Source organism: Protopterus annectens, chromosome 9.part0, assembly GCF_019279795.1.
Source record: "Protopterus annectens isolate FY-2018-M chromosome 9.part0, PAN1.0, whole genome shotgun sequence".
NCBI lineage: Eukaryota > Metazoa > Chordata > Ceratodontiformes > Protopteridae > Protopterus > Protopterus annectens.
Genome location: NC_056743.1, coordinates 125,340,785 through 125,361,263, shown reverse-complemented (window position 1 = coordinate 125,361,263; position 20,479 = coordinate 125,340,785). Strand labels below are relative to the sequence as shown.

The window sequence follows — 20,479 nt, the reverse complement described above, 5'->3', positions numbered from 1 at the left end:
TGTATATTTCTGTACTTATAACCATACCTTCTATGAACAAAACCTGCAGTATCTACACTCTGCTATGGTTTATGCTATAAGAGCTCAGACTGCATATTAAAACAGCATGATATACTAAACCCTTGTATTCATATGTAAAGAGAGAAAGAAAGAAGGTAAAATAAACTAAAGGGTAGAAATTACAACCCTCTATACTTTTAAGCAGGGGTCTAAAACAAATTACTGGGAGGCCACAAAAGTTTGACTACACAGAGGTGAGGGCTGGTCACAAAACAAAAAACTCAATCATACACACACAGGTGAAAGTTCAATGAATAAACTAGTTTCTAGCCGCAAAACAACATTGTAAGGCAAGCAGTTCCACCCGATAACCTTCTCTCTCTCTATTCAGTACCATAATAATAAGCCTTCAGTTGCACAATGAAAGTAGGTCAACAAAATAATTTTAGAAGCCATTGCCAGCTAATGAAAAGTTCCCCAATTCTGTGAAACAGAAATATGCATAGTTACGCAAACGTTCCAAGAAGCATAAGCAACAATTTTGTTAGTGTAAGAAACCCCTCAGCAACCCCTAGCAGGCAAAGTACCTGCAGAAACACCACTTCCTGCTGCAATTGTCAGACCCATAGCTGCAAGTCCAGAAATTACGAAAAATAATCAGTGAACCTAAAGAAGTGCAGTGAAGTACAGTGAACTTGCAATTCTCCTTTTAAATTATTTATTTATTTATTTATTTTTGTAGGGAGGCAAACTTCCAGTATCACTCAGTGTGAGGGTTCTATTCCCTCCGTATCCACACTTTATATCAACATTCTTCAGAGATCACTGTATCTCAGAGTAAGACAAATAATCCAAGGTCTGTCTCTCAGACTTAATATGCATAAAGACTATTTTCAAAAATGTAGTTTCTTTTATTTCAGGAGCTCCAGCTATCGTGTCTCATAATTACAAACAGTTACTGAAGGACACACTAATCGATGGACAATTGACTCCAGTTTCTATTATTTTTTGCTATTTTAATGACCTCACTCCCTGAAAACAATTTAACTTCTATAAATTTAGTGATGGCAGGTATAGTAACATCCAACTTAAAGTAAGGTCACAATTAACGCTCCAAACTCACCAAAAAGTGCATCACTAGAAGATATCCGACACTACACTGATATCCTTCAACAGAAAGAGATAGCTGGCATGGCCAGTGCCCATGGCCTGAAGTTAAACAAAAAAAATAAATCAAAAACAAAAAAAAACACCCACCCTAAGCTGGTAAGTAGGTGCAACCATCAAGCACAGGTTATATTAAGCACCAGGTGGGGAGGGACCTGGGGGACCAGGTTGACACTTTTCACACTGCTAAAGTGGTTAGAAAGAAGAACTACATTGCCCACCCACCTGATCAAGAAGGGATTCCATCAGGGATTCACATTGTCCCTGTTCCTTTCATCTTTCTCTATCAGACTCTTCACTTACATAAATGATCCCCGATGTATCTGTATCTCACCACACATCATCAGCAAGAGAGAGCCCCAAAAGTTCTCAAAAAAAAGGATAAGGACAAAAAAAAATGTCATATGCTGCCAGCCATTGAAGAGAAAACTCAGCTCTCAGTCAGAGATACGCGCCTGCTCAGAGGTGACATGTGCCTGACATACAAGGCAAAACCACTAGAGCAAGCACTACCTTAACCTTACGATATAAATAGGGTGGCTGAGGGGAGGGATTATTATCAGAGACTCTCCTATGCTGTGGGAAAAAAACGGGTCCATGTGAGGCAGAGCACCTCGCTGGCTCTGTTCAACAACAAACTAATGTATTTTTTTTTATTTAAGGGGGGGGGGAAGCCCACAAAAATTGGGGCTAGGCTTATAAATGTAATTATTACAATATTTTAAAACAGTTAACTAATTTACGTATCACTACCACTATATTATAATGCATTATTTTTTGTTTTCTTAACTGTAATCAAGTATTATGGGGAAAATTCCCAAAACACATCAAAACATACTTTTTCACTTACATGCAACAAGGATTCCAATTTCCTACCTGTCCAGCTAAAATGGATTTTCTTTTCACTCATCTGCAGATTGGACAAACCCACCCCATGAAACTGACGATAATCCTGATTATATTTTGTTTTTACTCTGCACATAATAATAATAATAATAATAATAATAATAATAATAATAATAATAATAATAATACTAAAGCACCCATTAACTCCCTTCATTCCCTTCTGGAGCTGGAAAATTGAAAAAATCCCAGGGTATTGGGGGAGGGGCACTCATCCAGAGTAAAAAAGAATATACATTAAAAATAACAACTTTCCTACCAGAAACAAAACAATGGACCAATCCACACAACCTACAGGCAGTGCTTCCAGCCATGGACAAGTATTTGTCAATGCTGTTTTGATTGTAAACTGGAATGTTTTTAAAGTAATTAAATAACTAAGAGTGTGTAAAAGCTTTATGAGCTTAGATTAAAAGTGTCCATGGATTGCATCTGGCCTGCAGGCCAGGATTTTGAGCCCCCTTGCTTTAGATTAGATCACTGCCAGAGGGAACCAGGATAGGATGAGAATGTAGAAACAGAAAGACAAATGGAGGTTCACATGTGGTTATAGGAGAAACCACACATCTGGTGGAATGTACTGGACAGCACGAATGCTGGATGTTGGAGTCTAAGGCAAGTCAGAATGCTGACAGTGAAACACCAAGCTGCAGTCTCAGGAGACTTTTGGGAGTGACGGTCATTCACAAGATAAAAATACTGAGGATGCAGTTAGGAAATGAGAGGGGCAAAGAGGCAGCGCAGTAAAAAAATGAACTAAGACAAGAATGCTGTGGACATTAAGTGAAAGGGACACTAGTAGTATTACTGATAATATAGGGGGTGGGGTGAGATTGTTGTGCTTGCCAAAATAAAGGGAGGCACCAAAGAGTAGAACAAAGTTAGTTGTATGAAACAGGATACAATATGACATGGGAAACTCCCAAAGGATCAGAAAAGGTTAAACCTAAACTGGAGAGTTACACAAGAGAAATACAGAAATAAATATAGTAAGCTGGAATTGACAAGCTGTCTTATTAAAGGACTACCCACATTAATTCTGCAAGATAAATTTACAAATAAAGAGATACAACACACTGTTGTGTGAAAGCACATGTGATGACTGAACTTCTAAATACAAAAACTTTACGGAATTTTCTCACTATAACTTCCTAGATATAAAGTACCACTGAAAGCTTGAGAATGATTAGCTATGGAGATGTATGTTGTTAATTGGAGTGATGTACTAGGAAACATCTTGCATAGTTAATGGCTTTTGAATAATTTGTATAGTTACTTATTATAGAGCACCTGTTGAAAGGTGTTCTGAAAAAAAATTTATTATATTTATTTATTTATTTGACATTTGTTAACTGGGTTGGTCTAGCTAAGCAAGGAGCTCATTTTCATTGGAGACCTGGCGAGAAAAGCTCCAGAGTAATTACAAATACATTTATAGGAGAAAATAGTTTACATAATACAATATGATACCTAAAATCGTAATATAACTTAATTGTATAAGTAAATACCTGAGAACTAGTCGAGTCCTTTATGACCATAGAAAAATGCAGTATTTGAGCAAGGAGGTTCAGACATCACATCAGAAAGAAGGAAGTTTACAGAAAGCATAACTTATGAAAAATTGCATAATCAAATATTGATTTGTATATTTTAAGAACAGTCTGGAAACACACCACATGAACTAGTGAATGGTATTCTGGCAAAACAGGATGGGCATTGTTGAAGTACTGATATGTGTGTATGTAAGGATGGAAATATACTTATAACAAATAAGAAACTAGAAGGGTCTCATAATTTAAAGCCTATAGACTGTATAAACGGGTCTATATCACATTATCGAATACCATAAGCTCGACCTTGGAATCTCGAAATGTGACATACTCGAATGCTCAGAACAGCAAATTTTTTCCAAGGGAAAAAATTCACTGTTCCAAGAAAACACACACACAGCACCAGCACACCAAAATACATAACCCACACATACACACTTCACAAAACCCTACACTAAACCGTACATACACTACTAGCTATCCACTTACCTTAACCTAACCCTAACCCTAAGGTCCCTAACTAATGCACACTCACCTTACCCACTCCCTAACCCTAAGGTCCCTAACTAACGTGCACTCACCTTATGTGCTTCCTAACCCTAAGGTCCCTAACTAATGCACACTCACCTTACCTGCTCCCTAACCCTAAGGTCCCTAACTAACGCATACTCACCTTACCTGCTCCCTAACCCTAAGGTCCCTAACTATCACACACTCACCTTACCTGCTCCCTATCCCTAAGGTCCCTATCACACACTCACCTTACCTCGGTCCATTTGCACACTTACCTTAACACGGTCCGTCACCTTCACATCACAGTCGAGGAAATAGTGAAGCTGCAGAAACGGCCCACCTAATACTTTCCCTAGGAAAATATTTGATGTTCTGCAGCTTCGCTATTTCAAGCGTTCACTGAATAGGGGTAGATGTTAGAACATTCGATGTTCTAATACAGACCAGTATAAACATGCTTGGAAGGAGTTAATAATAAGCATTACAGCTTGTAATCATTCAAATAACTAAGCAACAGCCAAAAAAAACAACAAAAAAAAAACAAAAAACAACACATACACACAATAGTTATGTAATGTATGATTTTAGTAAATCTAGACATAAAATATATAATTGTCATATAAGATGAAGCAGTTTGCTGAATTTAGATATTAAAGACAGGATTTAATAACATGAGCTTGTGTATAATAACACTACTGTCTTAACTTGTCATATATGACATACACTACATTGAACATCAAGGGGAAGCAAGATGATTTTCTTATATAAGTAAATATGCATAACAAGCATTGTAATTGCTTTAACTTGAATTGTAGTTTTATAACCCATCTTGACCAAATATAATACTTAAGCGGTCACCAAGGTAACTAATGTTTTATACATAACACAACCAAGGTAACTAACGTTTTATACATGACATCAAACTGACAAAGTTGTTCATGGGAAACAATAGAAGCCTGAACTAAGAATGTCACAGAATGTAATAATCACATTCTGAACAAATAGTATTAAATTAAGCAATAACCCACGTCTGGGTGTGGGTATTGCTAGATTCACCCATGGTTGGTGTGGTTTGGTCATGAGGGTGAAGCCCGAGTGACCAAACAAAGACAACCGTGGATAAATATAGCATTACCCACACTCAGACGTGGGTTATTGCTATTATACAGTTACATTATTTAAGAAAAATAATACTTACTTTTCTTAAATAATGTCTTTGTATAATACCCCCATGTTGCCCTTCCACAGTTTTCTGATATCCTGGGGCTTTTTCTGATGTACTATGCATGCGTATGGAACTTGTGTTCCCACGCTTACACAGTACATCAGAGCTGTCTAGGGGAAGCAATGGAGAAAGGAAGATTTCTGTTGATTTTTTAATGCTATCTTACTATGTTAAATGAGTTTACCATAGCGAGATAGCTTTAAAAAAAGCAACGAAGAAAGGAAGATCTCCATTCCCTTTTTAAAGCTATCTCACTATGTTAAATGAGTTTAACATAGCGAGTATTAAACAAATAACATAGCGAGATTATAGCAACGGAGATCTTCCTTCCTCCGTTGCTACCTGTGCTCACACAGACAAAAAAAATCAGGACATATACTAATGGAAAACATCCGGGTGACCCCCGAACTTTTTCCATTACTATATGTCAGATTTACAGTGGGCACGCTGGTTGGACTGGCCAATCAGCATACACATTTTGTAATGCTAATTGCCAGTCATTGTATAATTGACAATAATCACTCAGTTTAACCTTTGCTGATTATACAAAATAGAACGTTGCCATTTAAATCTAAAAACTCAGTATATGCCGTAAAATGGCAATTTATGAATATAGAAAGGGAACTTGTAATCATTAATCACAATAAGTGAATTTGTTGTTTTTAACCTATAATTTCACTCATTTTATAATAAGAAATGACAGATATGAAAATCCTTATGTGTAGGAAATGGGGGAAGAGGGATGCACTGATAATTAAATGTTCACATAAAACAAACTTGATGCTTTAAGTAAGTTAGTGACAAACAAAGTGATTACTTAAATACTAGCAAACAATGAAATATAACTTCTGATATATCCAGTAAAATACATTGTATTATAAACATTAGATATAAATATTATTACCATCTATTTATATTAAGTAATAGGTTTTGAAAGACTTCATCAGTAAGGGTGAATATGTTAAATAACTGTGTGCTATAATCTTTTACTGAGGTTTTATATATGATACATCCTACTTTACTATGATTTAATTGCTTATGATCTATCATTTATGTAAATATTAATTGCTTATACAATAAGTAGACATTTATATTGTATTAGAATTCTGTCTAATCTACAATAGTACTATATCTGTTCAAAATAATATAAATATTGCTTATTCCTATTACAAATATTCTCCATATGATAATTCAATTTATGGAGCTCAGATGTTCTGGATTGTCAAGGTATGAGCGATAATCTGCTGGACTTAGGTTTATCCATCAGATTAGGAATGATTTTCATTCCATGGCAAGTGCGGATCTTAGTTTTGTTAACATTTATTAATTTAAATTTGTTATTTCACAAAAACATGCCTGACCAAAACATTACTTTATTGGTAAACACTCAACGTATAAAACTGACAATTTCCTTTAAAAGCTCAAACATATACTTTATAGTTATCAGAGGAAAATGTTTACTAGTCACAATAAAACAAAAAATACGTAGTCTAAATAACCTAAGATGGATTTAACTTTATTATCTTTAAATACCAATGGCTTAAACAATCCTAGCAAGATATCAAATCTACTGAAATATTTAAAACTGAACAAAGCACAAATTGCCTTCCTTCAAGAAACTCATTTCAAAACAAATGACAATTACAAATGAATCCTAAGGAATATATGATATTGGCGTGATCCACTTATAATACAAAGACACAAGGGGTAATAATTTTATGAAAAACAAATGTAATTAACCCAGAAATCATTTATAAGTATGAAGATAAAGAAAGGCTTATAGCATTACAAATAGTTAAATATAATAACAGAATATGGACCCTAGCCAATCTATACTGGTTCCCAGGCATTGGAACAGGAACTGTCAAAAAGCACTTGGATTTAATTTCCAATAATTATAAAGGCAACTTAATATTAGGAGGAGATTTTAACTGTATATCTGATATTTCTGAAATTACAAATAAAAGACTGCTGCATACAACTGCTGTATCAAAAGCTTTAAACAAGTGGGTAGAATCATTTCATCTTGTAGATACTTTCAAATTTAAAGAAGATAAATCTTTGTTGTTTTCCCATTAAGGTCACAGATTTGGTACCTAAACTAGAATAGATAAAATATTTGCTACCCATGACTTACACTCTAAAATCATTAATTTCTTAATCACTCCCTGTTACTTTTCAGTCCACAATTCATTGATACTAAAACTTCAAAATGGGTACAAACCATTAATCTTTAACTCCAGAATTCCAGCATATATAATTAAAATTAAAGAGTTCAGACCCTGGTTATTTGAATTACAGTTCTTCTTAGATATTAATTACACCACAGAGATAAATAAAATAATGATATGGGACTCATTAACAGCTTACATATATGGTAAAGCCCTAACTTGGTATAAAAAAAATCAGAGAATGGCAAATAGATCTACAATCCAAACTTTTGTCAGTAAAAGCTGAAAACCATCAAAATCATTTGGAGATGAAAAAGAAAGTAGACGTATTAAACAATGAATACAACAAAAATTCTAACACATAAAACTTGTTTAGCTTTAGAAAAACTAAAAATTAATATCTTGGCCACTTCTCCCAAATATCTACATAATTTATCCATAAGAATCAAAATACAATAAAAAGCTAATAACATTAAAAGTATCTTCCATGAAAAGAAAGGGGAACATGTCTCAGATATAGGGACATTCTTAATGCCTATAGAAATCACTATATGGAATATTTCCAAAAAGAAAATATACATATCGATCAATTAAATCTAGATGAAAAAAATGTTCTAATATTAAAAAAAACAGAAAAATTAAATCTAGATCTGCAAGCACCCATATCCTACAAAGAAATTACACATACAATAAAAGAGGGTAAAAATAATGAAGCTCCAGGTATAGATGGGATAATTATGGAAATATATAAACATTTTCCTTCAAAGATACTATCCCTCTTCCATAAAACTCTGTTAGAAATTCAGTCATAAGCTTTAATAGCACCCTCTTGGAGATATTCCTTAATCACACCAATCCTAAAGGAAAACAAATCCCAAACCTCTGTACCTCATATAGACCTTTATCATTATTAAATAATGCTTATAAGATATTTATGATAATATTAACTTACAGAATGAAAATACCACTATCCAAAACAATAAATAATGATCAAACTAGATTTATATATCATAGACACACACATGACAATATTAAAATGATAATTTATCTTATAGATTATGTTAATAAAGAAAATAAACACTCATAATTGGCTTAGATATAGAGAAAGCATTTGATTCCCTAAACTGGGACTATTTATTCAAAATCCTAATGCTATTTGAATTTCCTGCATCCTTTGTTCATCTCCTAAAGAATATATATACAAATAATTTAGTGTATGTCAAGTTAGGTCCTTTTTATCCTCCTGATCTATACATATAACAAAAGGCACTAAATAAGGATGCCCCATGTCACTGATTCTATTTGCTCTGGCTATTGAAATATTGGCAGATTCAATTCATAACAATATAAAAATCAAAGGAATAGATGTTTATATACAATGCAATTCTAAAGTAATGTTATTTCCTGATGACATATTACTAACATTATCTCATACAAAAGAGACATTAGAAGAATTAGATATATTAAGTGACAAATTTCACATGACTTCTGGACTCCATTTCAATAAATCAAAATCAAAATTCTTATTTTTAAATAAAAAAAAAGAACTGCAGACTAAGGGGGGGTCACATTACAGGGAAACAAGAATCTACCTTATAATAAAAAAACTGCAATAATATCATCAATACAATTAAAATCTTTATGTAAAATGGAACAAAATAATATTAGCATTTGACTATAGACTACAGTTAATAAAATGGTTTTACTGCCCAAGATCCTGTATGTAGCCTTGGCAATGCAACTGTTACCAGAACGGAATATATTTAAATAAATAAATTCATGCCTAATAAAATATTTATGGTTTCCCAAAAGAAACAGAATAGCTTTAATACATCATATCAGACCATGGAAATGGAGAATTAAACTTTCCTGATCTAGAAACATATATAAAAGCATCAATATCTAAACCAATCTCAGATTGGATAATTCCAAATTACTCTGCAAATTGGAAAGAATTACTAACTGTAATATCAATAAATGAATTTGATTTACAAAAAATTTGAAATAACACATAAAAAGAATTTGCCATGGCACATATGTATTAGTATGCAATATAACATAACTAAACCCACTGAAACGTATGATTAATTATTACATTGACTCATTTAAGAAAATTATTAATGCAAATATAGATTTAAACATTTGGTTTGATCTTTTAAGACCATTTATAGCCACAAAGAACTTTCCACATAAAATATATAGAGAAATTATTAATTCCTGGGAACAGAAAGGATTTGTTTGTTGACTCCAATGTATCAAAGAACTAAAAGTTTTAGATATGCAAGTAATAAAAACAACATACAAAATTCCACAACAGGACTGGCTAACTTTACAGAGTATTCTGTCATATTCACATGATGTAAGTAGAATAATTAACAATTCTTCATTTAAAGAAATACCTAAATTTATGAAATACATATATGAAATCATATATAATGACTTTGACATGGGAAACAGTATTTCAAAATTTTACAAAATATTGATAAACTATACTCTATGACCATTTGAGAACCATCCTTTATTCAGTTTCATCTTTTAAGAGGTTTTTGATAATCTCTTCCATATAAAAGTAACACTTCTCATAATCCTCTAAAATACAATATACTCTGTTTTTGAATCTGTTATTGAGTTTTTCAGGTTCTCCAGTATGGTTTCCTCACTGATAATTACGAAAACCAATAGTCTGCAATGGTAGGAAATGAAATCATTGAGATCACTCATGTCCTCCCCTGAGTCTTATTATTTATTTATTTTTTTGTTTGTTTATTTCTTGAACTCATCGGAAGACAGACATTGTGGCATTGAATCATCTAAAAAGATGAGATGATGAATCTAATTTTAAGTAAAAAATGAGTCTCCCAATGCTCAAGTTTGATTGTCAAACAGTAAAAGCAAGCGAGGAGGTTATGAAACTACTTCAAAGTAGACATCATTGTCTGTTGATGTCTTAAAAGGGAATTTATTATGTTTCTACTGATAAAAGGACAGCCAGAAAAATCTGAGAGATGACTTTTGGGGTTTGAGGAGCTTCAAGGAAAGAATACTTTTTAACATTTGTTGTGGGGAGGTGGTAGAGCTCTTAGCTTTGCTTGTCACTAGGAAAGAGATATCACCAAACATTTCAAAGCATGCAAGTGCTTTGATTTAATAGCTGGGTAAAGGAAGTTGTCTCCAAGTTTTGCCTAACTCATCATTTGTTATATCATGTTTTGGAGCAATTGAAAAGTTCACTCTATGACTTAAATGGATTAACTAATTTACTATATGCAGTACCGACTTATGATCCTACCCTATTTGGGCAGATGGTCCTATGCTATTTGGGCAGATGATCCTACACTATTTGGGTAGATTGTCCTACACTGTATCGGCAGTGGGTACTGAGCACAGTGATAGAAGACTGAACAAAATGAAGTTGCAAGAGGCATATATCCAGCATAGGCAACAAAGTATTATTATTTGCTTCTTCTAAAAATAATCAGATTTGATGTGACAACTTAATTGACTAAACAGAGTTTTGTTAGCAGTTTGCCAAATATAGTCAACACAGCAAAAACATCTGATTACCTTAGAATAAAAATTAATTCAAACTTACTACCATTATAACACAAGTATTAAGTCACCAACAATAACAAAAAACAAAATAATGCATGGACTTTACACTACCATCTAGACATTACTGCTCCACAGTGTACTGTACTGACCTAGACATTCAAAATCAAAAGCATTAAAACATGCAGTTTCAGTTCCACAGCAAGCTAAGTTTCAGTGGTAGCAAATCAACTTAATGTTCTACATATCCAACAGCATGTATAGTGATTTGTGGATATGTAGTATGCAACAAAGACGTCACAGTTTCACACCTCTCAGCTTTCCAGATTTTTGCAGAATGTCCAGCATTTTGCCTTATATTTTTGGTCTCTTCTCATGATAATTGTGGTTTTCTAGCAAATCACTCAGGATTGAAGTCACTTAATAATGAGATACATTTGAATTTTAGACTTCATATATTTGAGAAAAGGCATACTAACACAAATTGTGTTATTTTAGCACCTTTCTATATTTATAATACAATATTTAAAATCTGTCCCTATTTTGGGCGTTTGTGCCCCAATTATGTTAATCTTTGTCCATAGTTCTTGTGCTACGAATTTGAGAGGTATGCACTATATAATCTCTAAAGTGCACAGAGAAATGCAGAAGCAAGATCCATTATACATTAGGACTATTTTTAAAAGTTAAGATGCTACTTTTTACAGAAACTCATGCACAACATTAACAATCTCTGTTCAGCCTTGGGTGATGCAGGATTTACCCAGTACCAGTAAAATTTATCAAACCGTGCTTTACTTTCACAGACAATACTGCACAATTCATAGCGACATTCTCTATCGCCCGCTGTTGAAGTTGGTAATTATTACGATATTATGCTATGATGTTAAAGCTAATAGGAATAGGAAAGAATCCATTAAAAATGAAACAAAATTACTGAAACTGCACAACTTGTTAGGACAGTATAGCTTTAATGAAGATCACACCGGATGCTAACACTCCCTCAAACCAAGTATACTGACTCCATACGATTGCACAACCAAGGAGACACTTAAGGACTATTGGCAACAAATATATTTTCCCTTCTTATCTGCAATAGAACTAAAGGGGAAGTTCAAACTATGAAAAAAAAAACTCCCAGCACCTTTTTAATGTAATTTGACTTCCTTGTCATTACAAAAATAATTCTGGTGAACATGCCATGGATAAAAAATAACATGCACCTATTATTAAGTGAAGACTAGGGTGTGTGTTATTGTGCATATAACGCACACCCAGAAATATTCTGTCACTTTGTTGTGGGGATGCATCCTCAGATGTATCATTGTGAGCAAATGAAAGACAAAAAAAAAAAAAGGCGAGCATTGGAACTGCCTTCACTTGTCCCTGATTTTGATGCTTCATGCACGCGCATTTTAAGTCGACTCATCGTTCTCACCCCTCATGTCCATAGTTTTGCTACTTTTGCTGTCCATATTTTTTGGTTTGATTTGTTTAATGCCAGACATTAAGAGTTTCATAACACTTAACTTTTGATGAACCAATGATCATGGGCTGCCTATTGCCGTCAGCACTGCCTCTTGACACTCTTTCTCTCTCTCTCTCAGTCACTCTTCTTACACTCTCATACATATACTCACATATGCAAGCACACATGCACACACAAGCACAGAAAGTATATTTTATTTAGTTCTGAATTAAATTTTATACTCTCTAAACAGCAAAGCTACGCTTAGCAAGTATAACAAATTGCACCCATTTGATTTTTAAGTGTCTGAGCTTCATGCCATTTAATATGATGCTGTGAAGCTGTGAACTTCTTTTTCAGCTGGTATTACCTGTGCATGAACACCTTGCTGGAGAATATTCATTCTTCAGTCAGGGTTTAATATACAGGTTTCTCATTCTCTAATATTACATATCGCTCACTGTTTTTTCAGTGTCTGTCACATTTACTCTAACCGTGTTTTATCAGGTTATGAGTAAAAAAAAAAATCATTGCTCTTGTTTTAAATAAACTATTTTTTAGAAAGTTTAAAATGTTAATATATATCAGAAAATGTTTGATAAGAATCTTTGGTATGGCAGATAATGATGTGTTAGAAATAGTTGATTAAATATAACATATTGCATTCATTTCTACAACTTATAGTTAACATACCGTTAAATCTGTTGTCATATAAACAGTTCTCTTCTTTCCATGCCGACATAATAGGTGAGGGATCTGTAGGATGGAAACAGTGTCATTATGCATTTTTTCAACATCTATACTACAGTTTTACCAGTTGGCAAAACTCAGTGCAACAAATGATATTCTTGCAACAAACAGCATTTAGAACTATGTAACATATGGGTATTTGCGCAAATATTTTTTTATTCTTGTGAAATCATTGTTCTAAACAAATTAAACATAAAGCAAGTTAAGAGTGGTCATATGTTCTGACCATTCCCCCATATACATACAGATATGTTTATAATGAGCAATGAATAAACACAGGTAGTTAATAATCTGTAGAAATCTACTTCATCAGAAAAGGTGCTTGTCATTCCCTTCAGAATAAGTGCATACAAAAGGCTAATAGCCAGAAAACTCACACCCAAAAGTCTGAGCTGTTATTCTATAAAATGAATTACAACCTGACATTGGTAGAGCATACAAGCATAGAAAAACAGTGGTGCACTTAGGAAGCACTTTATCTATCCTGCTTGAATAGCTGTAGCTCTTCAGTTCTACTAAACACCTCATCTGTTTCTTTTTCTTTTGAAAGTAAAAACTTTTTATTGAAACATTTCACGCATATTCCATATAGCAACAGAAACAAACTGGTACTAAAATTTCAATAATAAGAGATGCAAAAGCAAAGAAAAATAATCTTTAAAAGTATCATGATTCCAAATTGTCCCTGAAAAACAACCATTAGCCATAGGGAAGAAACTCCAGAACCTCATCTGTATATACCCAGAACCCAACAGATCATCATACAGCACTTGGAAGCAGGAGCGGCCTTAGGTCAACTGGTGCCCTAGGCAAAAGGTCTCCACAGCACCACCACCACACCACCTGGTGCCCCCATCCTGGTCTACTTACACCAAATAAATATGAGAGGCTGGCGCCTTAGGCGGCCACCTAGTTGGCCTATGCCTAAGGCCAACTATGCTTGCAAGCTATCCTTATGCCCCCGCTTGTAGCATGTCCAACCACAAACAGATGGCCAAAGAAATTGTTACTCTAGAGCCACAAAGCCACAAACCAGGCCATCCTTTTGCTTTGATGACCTATTTTGAGCTGCCATCTTTTGCCAAAATGTTTTAGATTGAGCTCATTCCTTAATGGCTTTATATTGGGGACAAGTGTCCCCACCCCTAACAATAGCTTTCTTATCAACCTGAATCATGACTGTAATTAAAAAAAAAAATCCCAAATGGCCAATCCAGAAAACCACAAGAAAAAGTTTGTTTATTGAGCACTTTTCTCAATATAACTGGACTTGTTCTGATACAAAACTATAGTGTAATAGCAGTGGAAATTACTGTATTAAGCCATTGGATTTTAAGATGCTGTGAGACACATTTTTAGAGTTTTTTTAAACATCTGTTTCATCCAGTCATTACCTGAATAAACACATGATCAGAAACAGAAAGTGAGTCTTATATTTCAAGTTATATTTTTCCTGCCTCCTTCCACTGTATCTTAACTAACCAAGATGCACTACAAGTATTGCAGTGGAAATTATTTTATTAAGCTAGATGTCTGGGGACAGCTAGGCCGCCCCAGAAGCCAAGAGATTTCTAGATTTTCTAGATGCTCTGAGATGCATTTTAGAGGTTTTTTTTTAAAGAACAACCTTCTCATCCAGTGATAGCCTGAATGAAAACCATGATAAAGGAAAATAATTATTTCTAACAAACAAAAGAATGACAAAATACCACGAGCTACCTAGGACTATATTTAAGCAAACACTGTTTTTTAGTTTCATGTCTGCTGCATCTCTGTTAGATGTCCCATAAATCATAATTTTGATCATATAAACAATTAAGCAGCAGTAAAGGCTGCAGAACACAAATTCTTTCTTGTCATTTTAAAAATATGGGATAGGATGCTTCTAAGGTTTTAAAATTAGTGAGCAGGAGTCACAAAATATGATACCAGCACCATATAGGCAATTCCACAATACCCAGTACCAATTCGGTGACAAGATAAGGCCATGGTGAGCAACATCTCATTAGTGGCTCCTTATATGTCTGAATTGAACATTAGTGCAGCTAATGACCTAACTATGTTAGTGTTGTTCTGCCAGCCTAAACAACACAGCTGCATAGGCAAACTGATAAAAATCCACTGAGCAGATAGAACTAGGACCACCAGGAACAGTAAATCACACTTTAGTGAATAAACAACTTTATTGTCGCTTTCATCCCCAAAGAAACTTCTTCAGAATAAAATCCATTAATTAACTAAACCTTTTATACAAACAAATGATCAATTACCCTTACAATAAACCTGGTTGCATAGGCAATATTACTAGGTGGGTGGCTCACAGATAGAACTCACAGTGTGAAAGTAGTGGACTCCAAGTCAGACTGTCAACCAGTCATGAGTGGAGTCCCACAGGGTTCGGTTCTGGGTCCTCTCCTGTTTGGTATCTACTTCTCTGAAGTCCAGGCCAACACAAAGGGTCTCTGGCTGACAAAGTTTGCAGATGATTGCAAGTTGGGAGCTATTATTAACTCCCCAAGTGATGTTGACTTCCTACTGAAAGGCCTCACTGAGACCAACGACTGGTGTCAGAACCATGGCCTTAAGCTCAATGCCAAAAAATGTGTCGTCATCCCCTTTGGGAAGGACCTGGTTCCCATGAATTACCACATCGATGGTAGTCCACTGAACACAGAAGGTGTTATAAGAGAGCTGGGAACACAGGTTGACAGCAGCCTCTCTTTTGATCACCCCGTTGCCACTGTGGTCAGAAAGACCTTCTATGTGGCACATCTCATTACTAAGGGTTTTGCATCCAGGAAGAAAGAGGTCATTGTTTCCCTATACTCTTCCCTCATTAGGCCAATCATTGAGTACAATGCCTCATTTGGCATGTACCTTACTTGACACCTGCAACAACTGGAGAGGCTGCAAAAGTACCTCACAAAGAGGATCCTAGGCCTAAAATACTTGTCCTATATGGACACACTCAAAAAACTCCAGCTATTCTCTGTCATATATTGCCTACTTAGAGGTGATCTATGCTTGACATACAAAGCCATGTCTAATCCAGTTCTGTTAGAAATGCTGCATCTAAAGAAATCCCAATCCCTCAGCACCACACGCTCCAGTGACCTCAACATCATTACCACAATCAACAGAACATGCTGGAGGGACAGGTTCATAACCCAGAGACTACCCTTGCTATGGAATAGATTTCCCATACATGTCAAACAGAGCACCTCACTGGCCTTCTTCAAGAGAAACCTTGATGAGTGGATGGGAAATAGAAAATTCACCCCGGGATCACTCCAGTGGCTCTACTCGACAGAGGCACTGGGAACTAACATTGGGTGGCATGATGTGAGGGTAATCCTATGGGCTAGGTTTGTAAAGGCTCCAGGGCCATTAGCCTAGTACACACCTATGAACCTATGAACCATCAAAAATATGTGCACACACCCATACATACATATCCAGACAGTATGGTAGCAATCATGCATCCACATAATGCTCACGAGCATGCTCACACACACACACACACACACACACACACACACACACACACACACACACACACACACACACACACACACAGATGGGTTCCCAGTACTTACCTCCCATGGTGCTAATGGCCCTGATATTTACACTGAAGTGAATGGGCACACACTGTTAATAGGCAGTGTAGATCTTTTCTTCTTCTCTTCCCAAATAGCGTGGTAAACGTTTTCTATGAATCACTCTAATGTGCTATTCAGATGCTGCTGATATTTCTGAGGTAGAGCACTTGCCTAATTAGCATTAACTATACCCCTGGGCTGATGCACTTGCTTGTGGCTATGCCAGTAAGACCAATGTTTGCACTATAGGCTGGTATATTCATACTATTGTAGTGCTGTAGCAGTTTCTTAATCACTTGAGCCTGTTGTAATTGTGATTGTGTAGCGCTTTAGGTTTTTCTGAATCCTAGGGATTATTTTTTAGTACACAGTTTGTCATTTATGTCCATGATTTGTTTAACAGGTGACTTTTCATCAAAGTTCATGATTTCTAGTTACAAATCAGTTGATAATATCACTATTTAGTAATGCATCACTTATCTTTCAAACCTTTGAAAGGATATATTCTAAAGTTCACCCTGTATTGCAAATTCTTTATTTTCTGATCTATCTGAAATGCTTGACAAACACAGATAAGTGGTTTTAAACTCGCTGTGAAATACAGTCTAGAATAACCTCTGTAACTTCTGAAATAAAAAAAATAATAATTTGTTGTAGCAGGCAGTGATTTTTAGGATGCACATATTTTAATATCATTGGTAAGAAAACAACATGGAAACTTACCAGTTGCTTCTGTTTTAACAGTTACTGGCGTGGGCTGAAACATATCCATTGTGCCGTGACCTAAATAAGAAACTGACATGTCAGGAAAGACAATAGGAGGATTGTTTTATTTTTTAAGACAACTTTCATATTATTATGTATATATTATATTCCAAGTGTAATTTGTTGCAAGGCATTTAGGTAGTACTGTTACACAGATATAAACATATTATTTCTACTGATGTGGATAACCATGTTGCATAGTTTTTTAAATGATGTTGTTGCAGATGCTGAGGAATATGTAGTATCAGTATAGAAAAAAAGGTTTTGTCATATGTGATCTTGCAGTACTTCATGAAAAATCTGTACTTTCTTCTGATGAAATTCTAAAGATGGATGTTTATTTAAGTTTAATTAGGGTTGTTGAAACATATTAGATGACATTTCATATACTTGTTTTAAATTCTATATGCTTCAGTATCCAGCACTACTAGTACTGCTACGTCTACAGCTATCACCACCACAACTGCTAATACTTCAACAACTCTTACTACTGCTACTGCTACAGTTATTACCACCACCATTACTAATACTTCTGCTACTACTACCACCAGCACTGCTAATACTTCTACTATTATCATTACTACTGCTCTTATCACCACGAATACTACTACTACCACCACCACCAGTACTAATACTTCTGCTACTACTATTGCTATCACCACCACTACTAGTACTTCTATTTCTACTACTACTATCACCACTACTCATACTTCTGCTACTGTTATTACCACCACCATTACTAATAACTGTTATTACCACCACCATTACTAATACTTCTGCTACTACTACCACCAGCACTACTAATACTTCTACTATAATCATTACTACTGCTACTACCACCACAAATACTACTACTACCACCACCACCACTACTAATACTTCTGCTACTACTATTACTACTACCACCACTACTAGTACTTCTATTTCTACTACTGCTATCACCACTACTCATACTTCTGCTACTGTTATTACTACTACTACCACCACCACTAGAAATACTTCTGCTATTGTTGCTACTACTATTAACACCACCATTACTAATATGTCTAGTACTATTACTTCAGTTACCACCACCACTACTCATACCTCTACCACTGTTATTATTACTACACTACCACCACCACTACTAATACTTCTACTACTATTGCTATCTACTATTTCTACTACTACTTCTACCACCACCACTAATACTTATTTTACTATTACAACTACTGCTACTGCAAAAAACTTTACTGCTAAACTCAGTGGTTTAGATAGTTAAACATCATTGCTGGTAGCTATTATATTCATTCCTATCCTCTCATTTATGTTGTGTGCTCCCCCATACATATTTGCATAATGAATATTTCATGATGTTTTTATAAAGGAAAACATATTATTAGCCATCACTTGTTAAAATCTCTTCTGTGCCTATATGAAGGTAATGAGCCTTAGACACCCACTAAAGTGAGTAAATACATTTAAAAAGAATATGTAAAAAAAGTAACTAGCCATTATTGTTATAATCTTAGAATATTAGATTGCATAACATTATTCTTTTAATTTGTTTCCTTGATGTACTCAGTACTCATGCAATTTCCACGTTGGAATTCTTTATTTACATTATTAGCATCATGTAGGGTTATCCAGTTGCCATTCACAATGCCACTAATTATGAAGGGGAAATTGGGATGAACAACATTACAAGTACACATATGACACAGAAGCATCCTTCAGTAGCTCACTATTCAGAGATTATCCCAAGGGTAGCCTTCTGAAATTGAGCATTGACATAAAGCCAAAAGCCCAGTCCATCACTGTGACCCCACTGCTTATGTGGAATTGTTTATCACCAAATTCTATGCACATTTAACTATCTGCATAGATACATCTTTCCTCCTCAGAGGTAAATACAACACCAAATTTAAAAATATTTATTTATTTGATATTTGTTTACTGGGAATGTCCAACTAGATCAGAAAAGAACCCATTTTCAGTGGAGGCCTGGGCAGAAAAGCCCCATTTAGATACAGACAGCTACAAACTTTATTCAAATAACATAAAAATAGCATGAGTTACAATAACATACAGAGATGTTAAAAATAAGACTTTATACAGATAGCAGCACATTACCTGAATTACAAGTAAGCAGGTATGAGTCAGATGGTAAGTACTGAAATAATTGGTATAGATAAGCAAGTAAATGATACAGAGTGAATGCACTACAGATGGACAGAACATGAATGAGAGTTGCTGTCTGGTCTGATATGGAGAAGAGATTAGCCCGGATCAGAGCAGGGGCACAGAGCTGAACGTGTATTTTCAGTAGTTTTAAAAGCAGGTAGGTTAGTAGTAGTAGTTCTCACAGTAAATGGAAGAGAGTTCCATGCTTTTGAAAAATAGCAGCAGTAGAGGCTTTGTCCAGCTGTCTTAGAGGGTTTGTATATCGAGTAAAGCTCTTTACCTGCAGAGTCCAGCTGTCTTAGAGGGTTTGTATATCGAGTAAAGCTCTTTACCTGCAGAGTCCAGCTGTCTTAGAGGGTTTGTATATCGAGTAAAAGTCCAGCTGTCTTAGAGGGGTTTTATATAGTAAAGCTCTTTACCTGCGGGTTGTATATCGAGTAGCTCTTTTACCTGCAGAGTCCAGCTGTCTTAGAGGTGCAGAGTCCAGCTGTCTTAGAGGGTTTGTATATAGAGTAAAGCTCTTTACCTGCAGAGTCCAGCTGTCTTAGAGGGTTTGTATATCGAGTAAAGCTCTTTACCTGCAGAGTCCAGCTGTCTTAGAGGGTTTGTATATCGAGTAAAGCTCTTTACCTGCAGAAGTAAGTGTTCTGTTAGGG

General features: G+C 35.1%; 1 protein-coding gene across 3 annotated transcripts in view; it reads right to left on the bottom strand.

The window, feature by feature from the left end:
* The window catches only part of EHF (ETS homologous factor), a 402,661-nt gene that overhangs the window by 89,948 nt on the left and 292,234 nt on the right, over window positions 1-20,479 (bottom strand). For all 3 annotated transcript variants that reach the window (XM_044082637.1, XM_044082638.1, XM_044082639.1), the window contains 2 exons: window positions 17,619-17,678; window positions 13,240-13,302 (listed from right to left, as the gene is read on the bottom strand). In XM_044082637.1, the coding sequence (XP_043938572.1) occupies window positions 13,240-13,302; window positions 17,619-17,678 (123 nt within the window). The remainder of the gene's footprint in view (window positions 1-13,239; window positions 13,303-17,618; window positions 17,679-20,479) is intronic.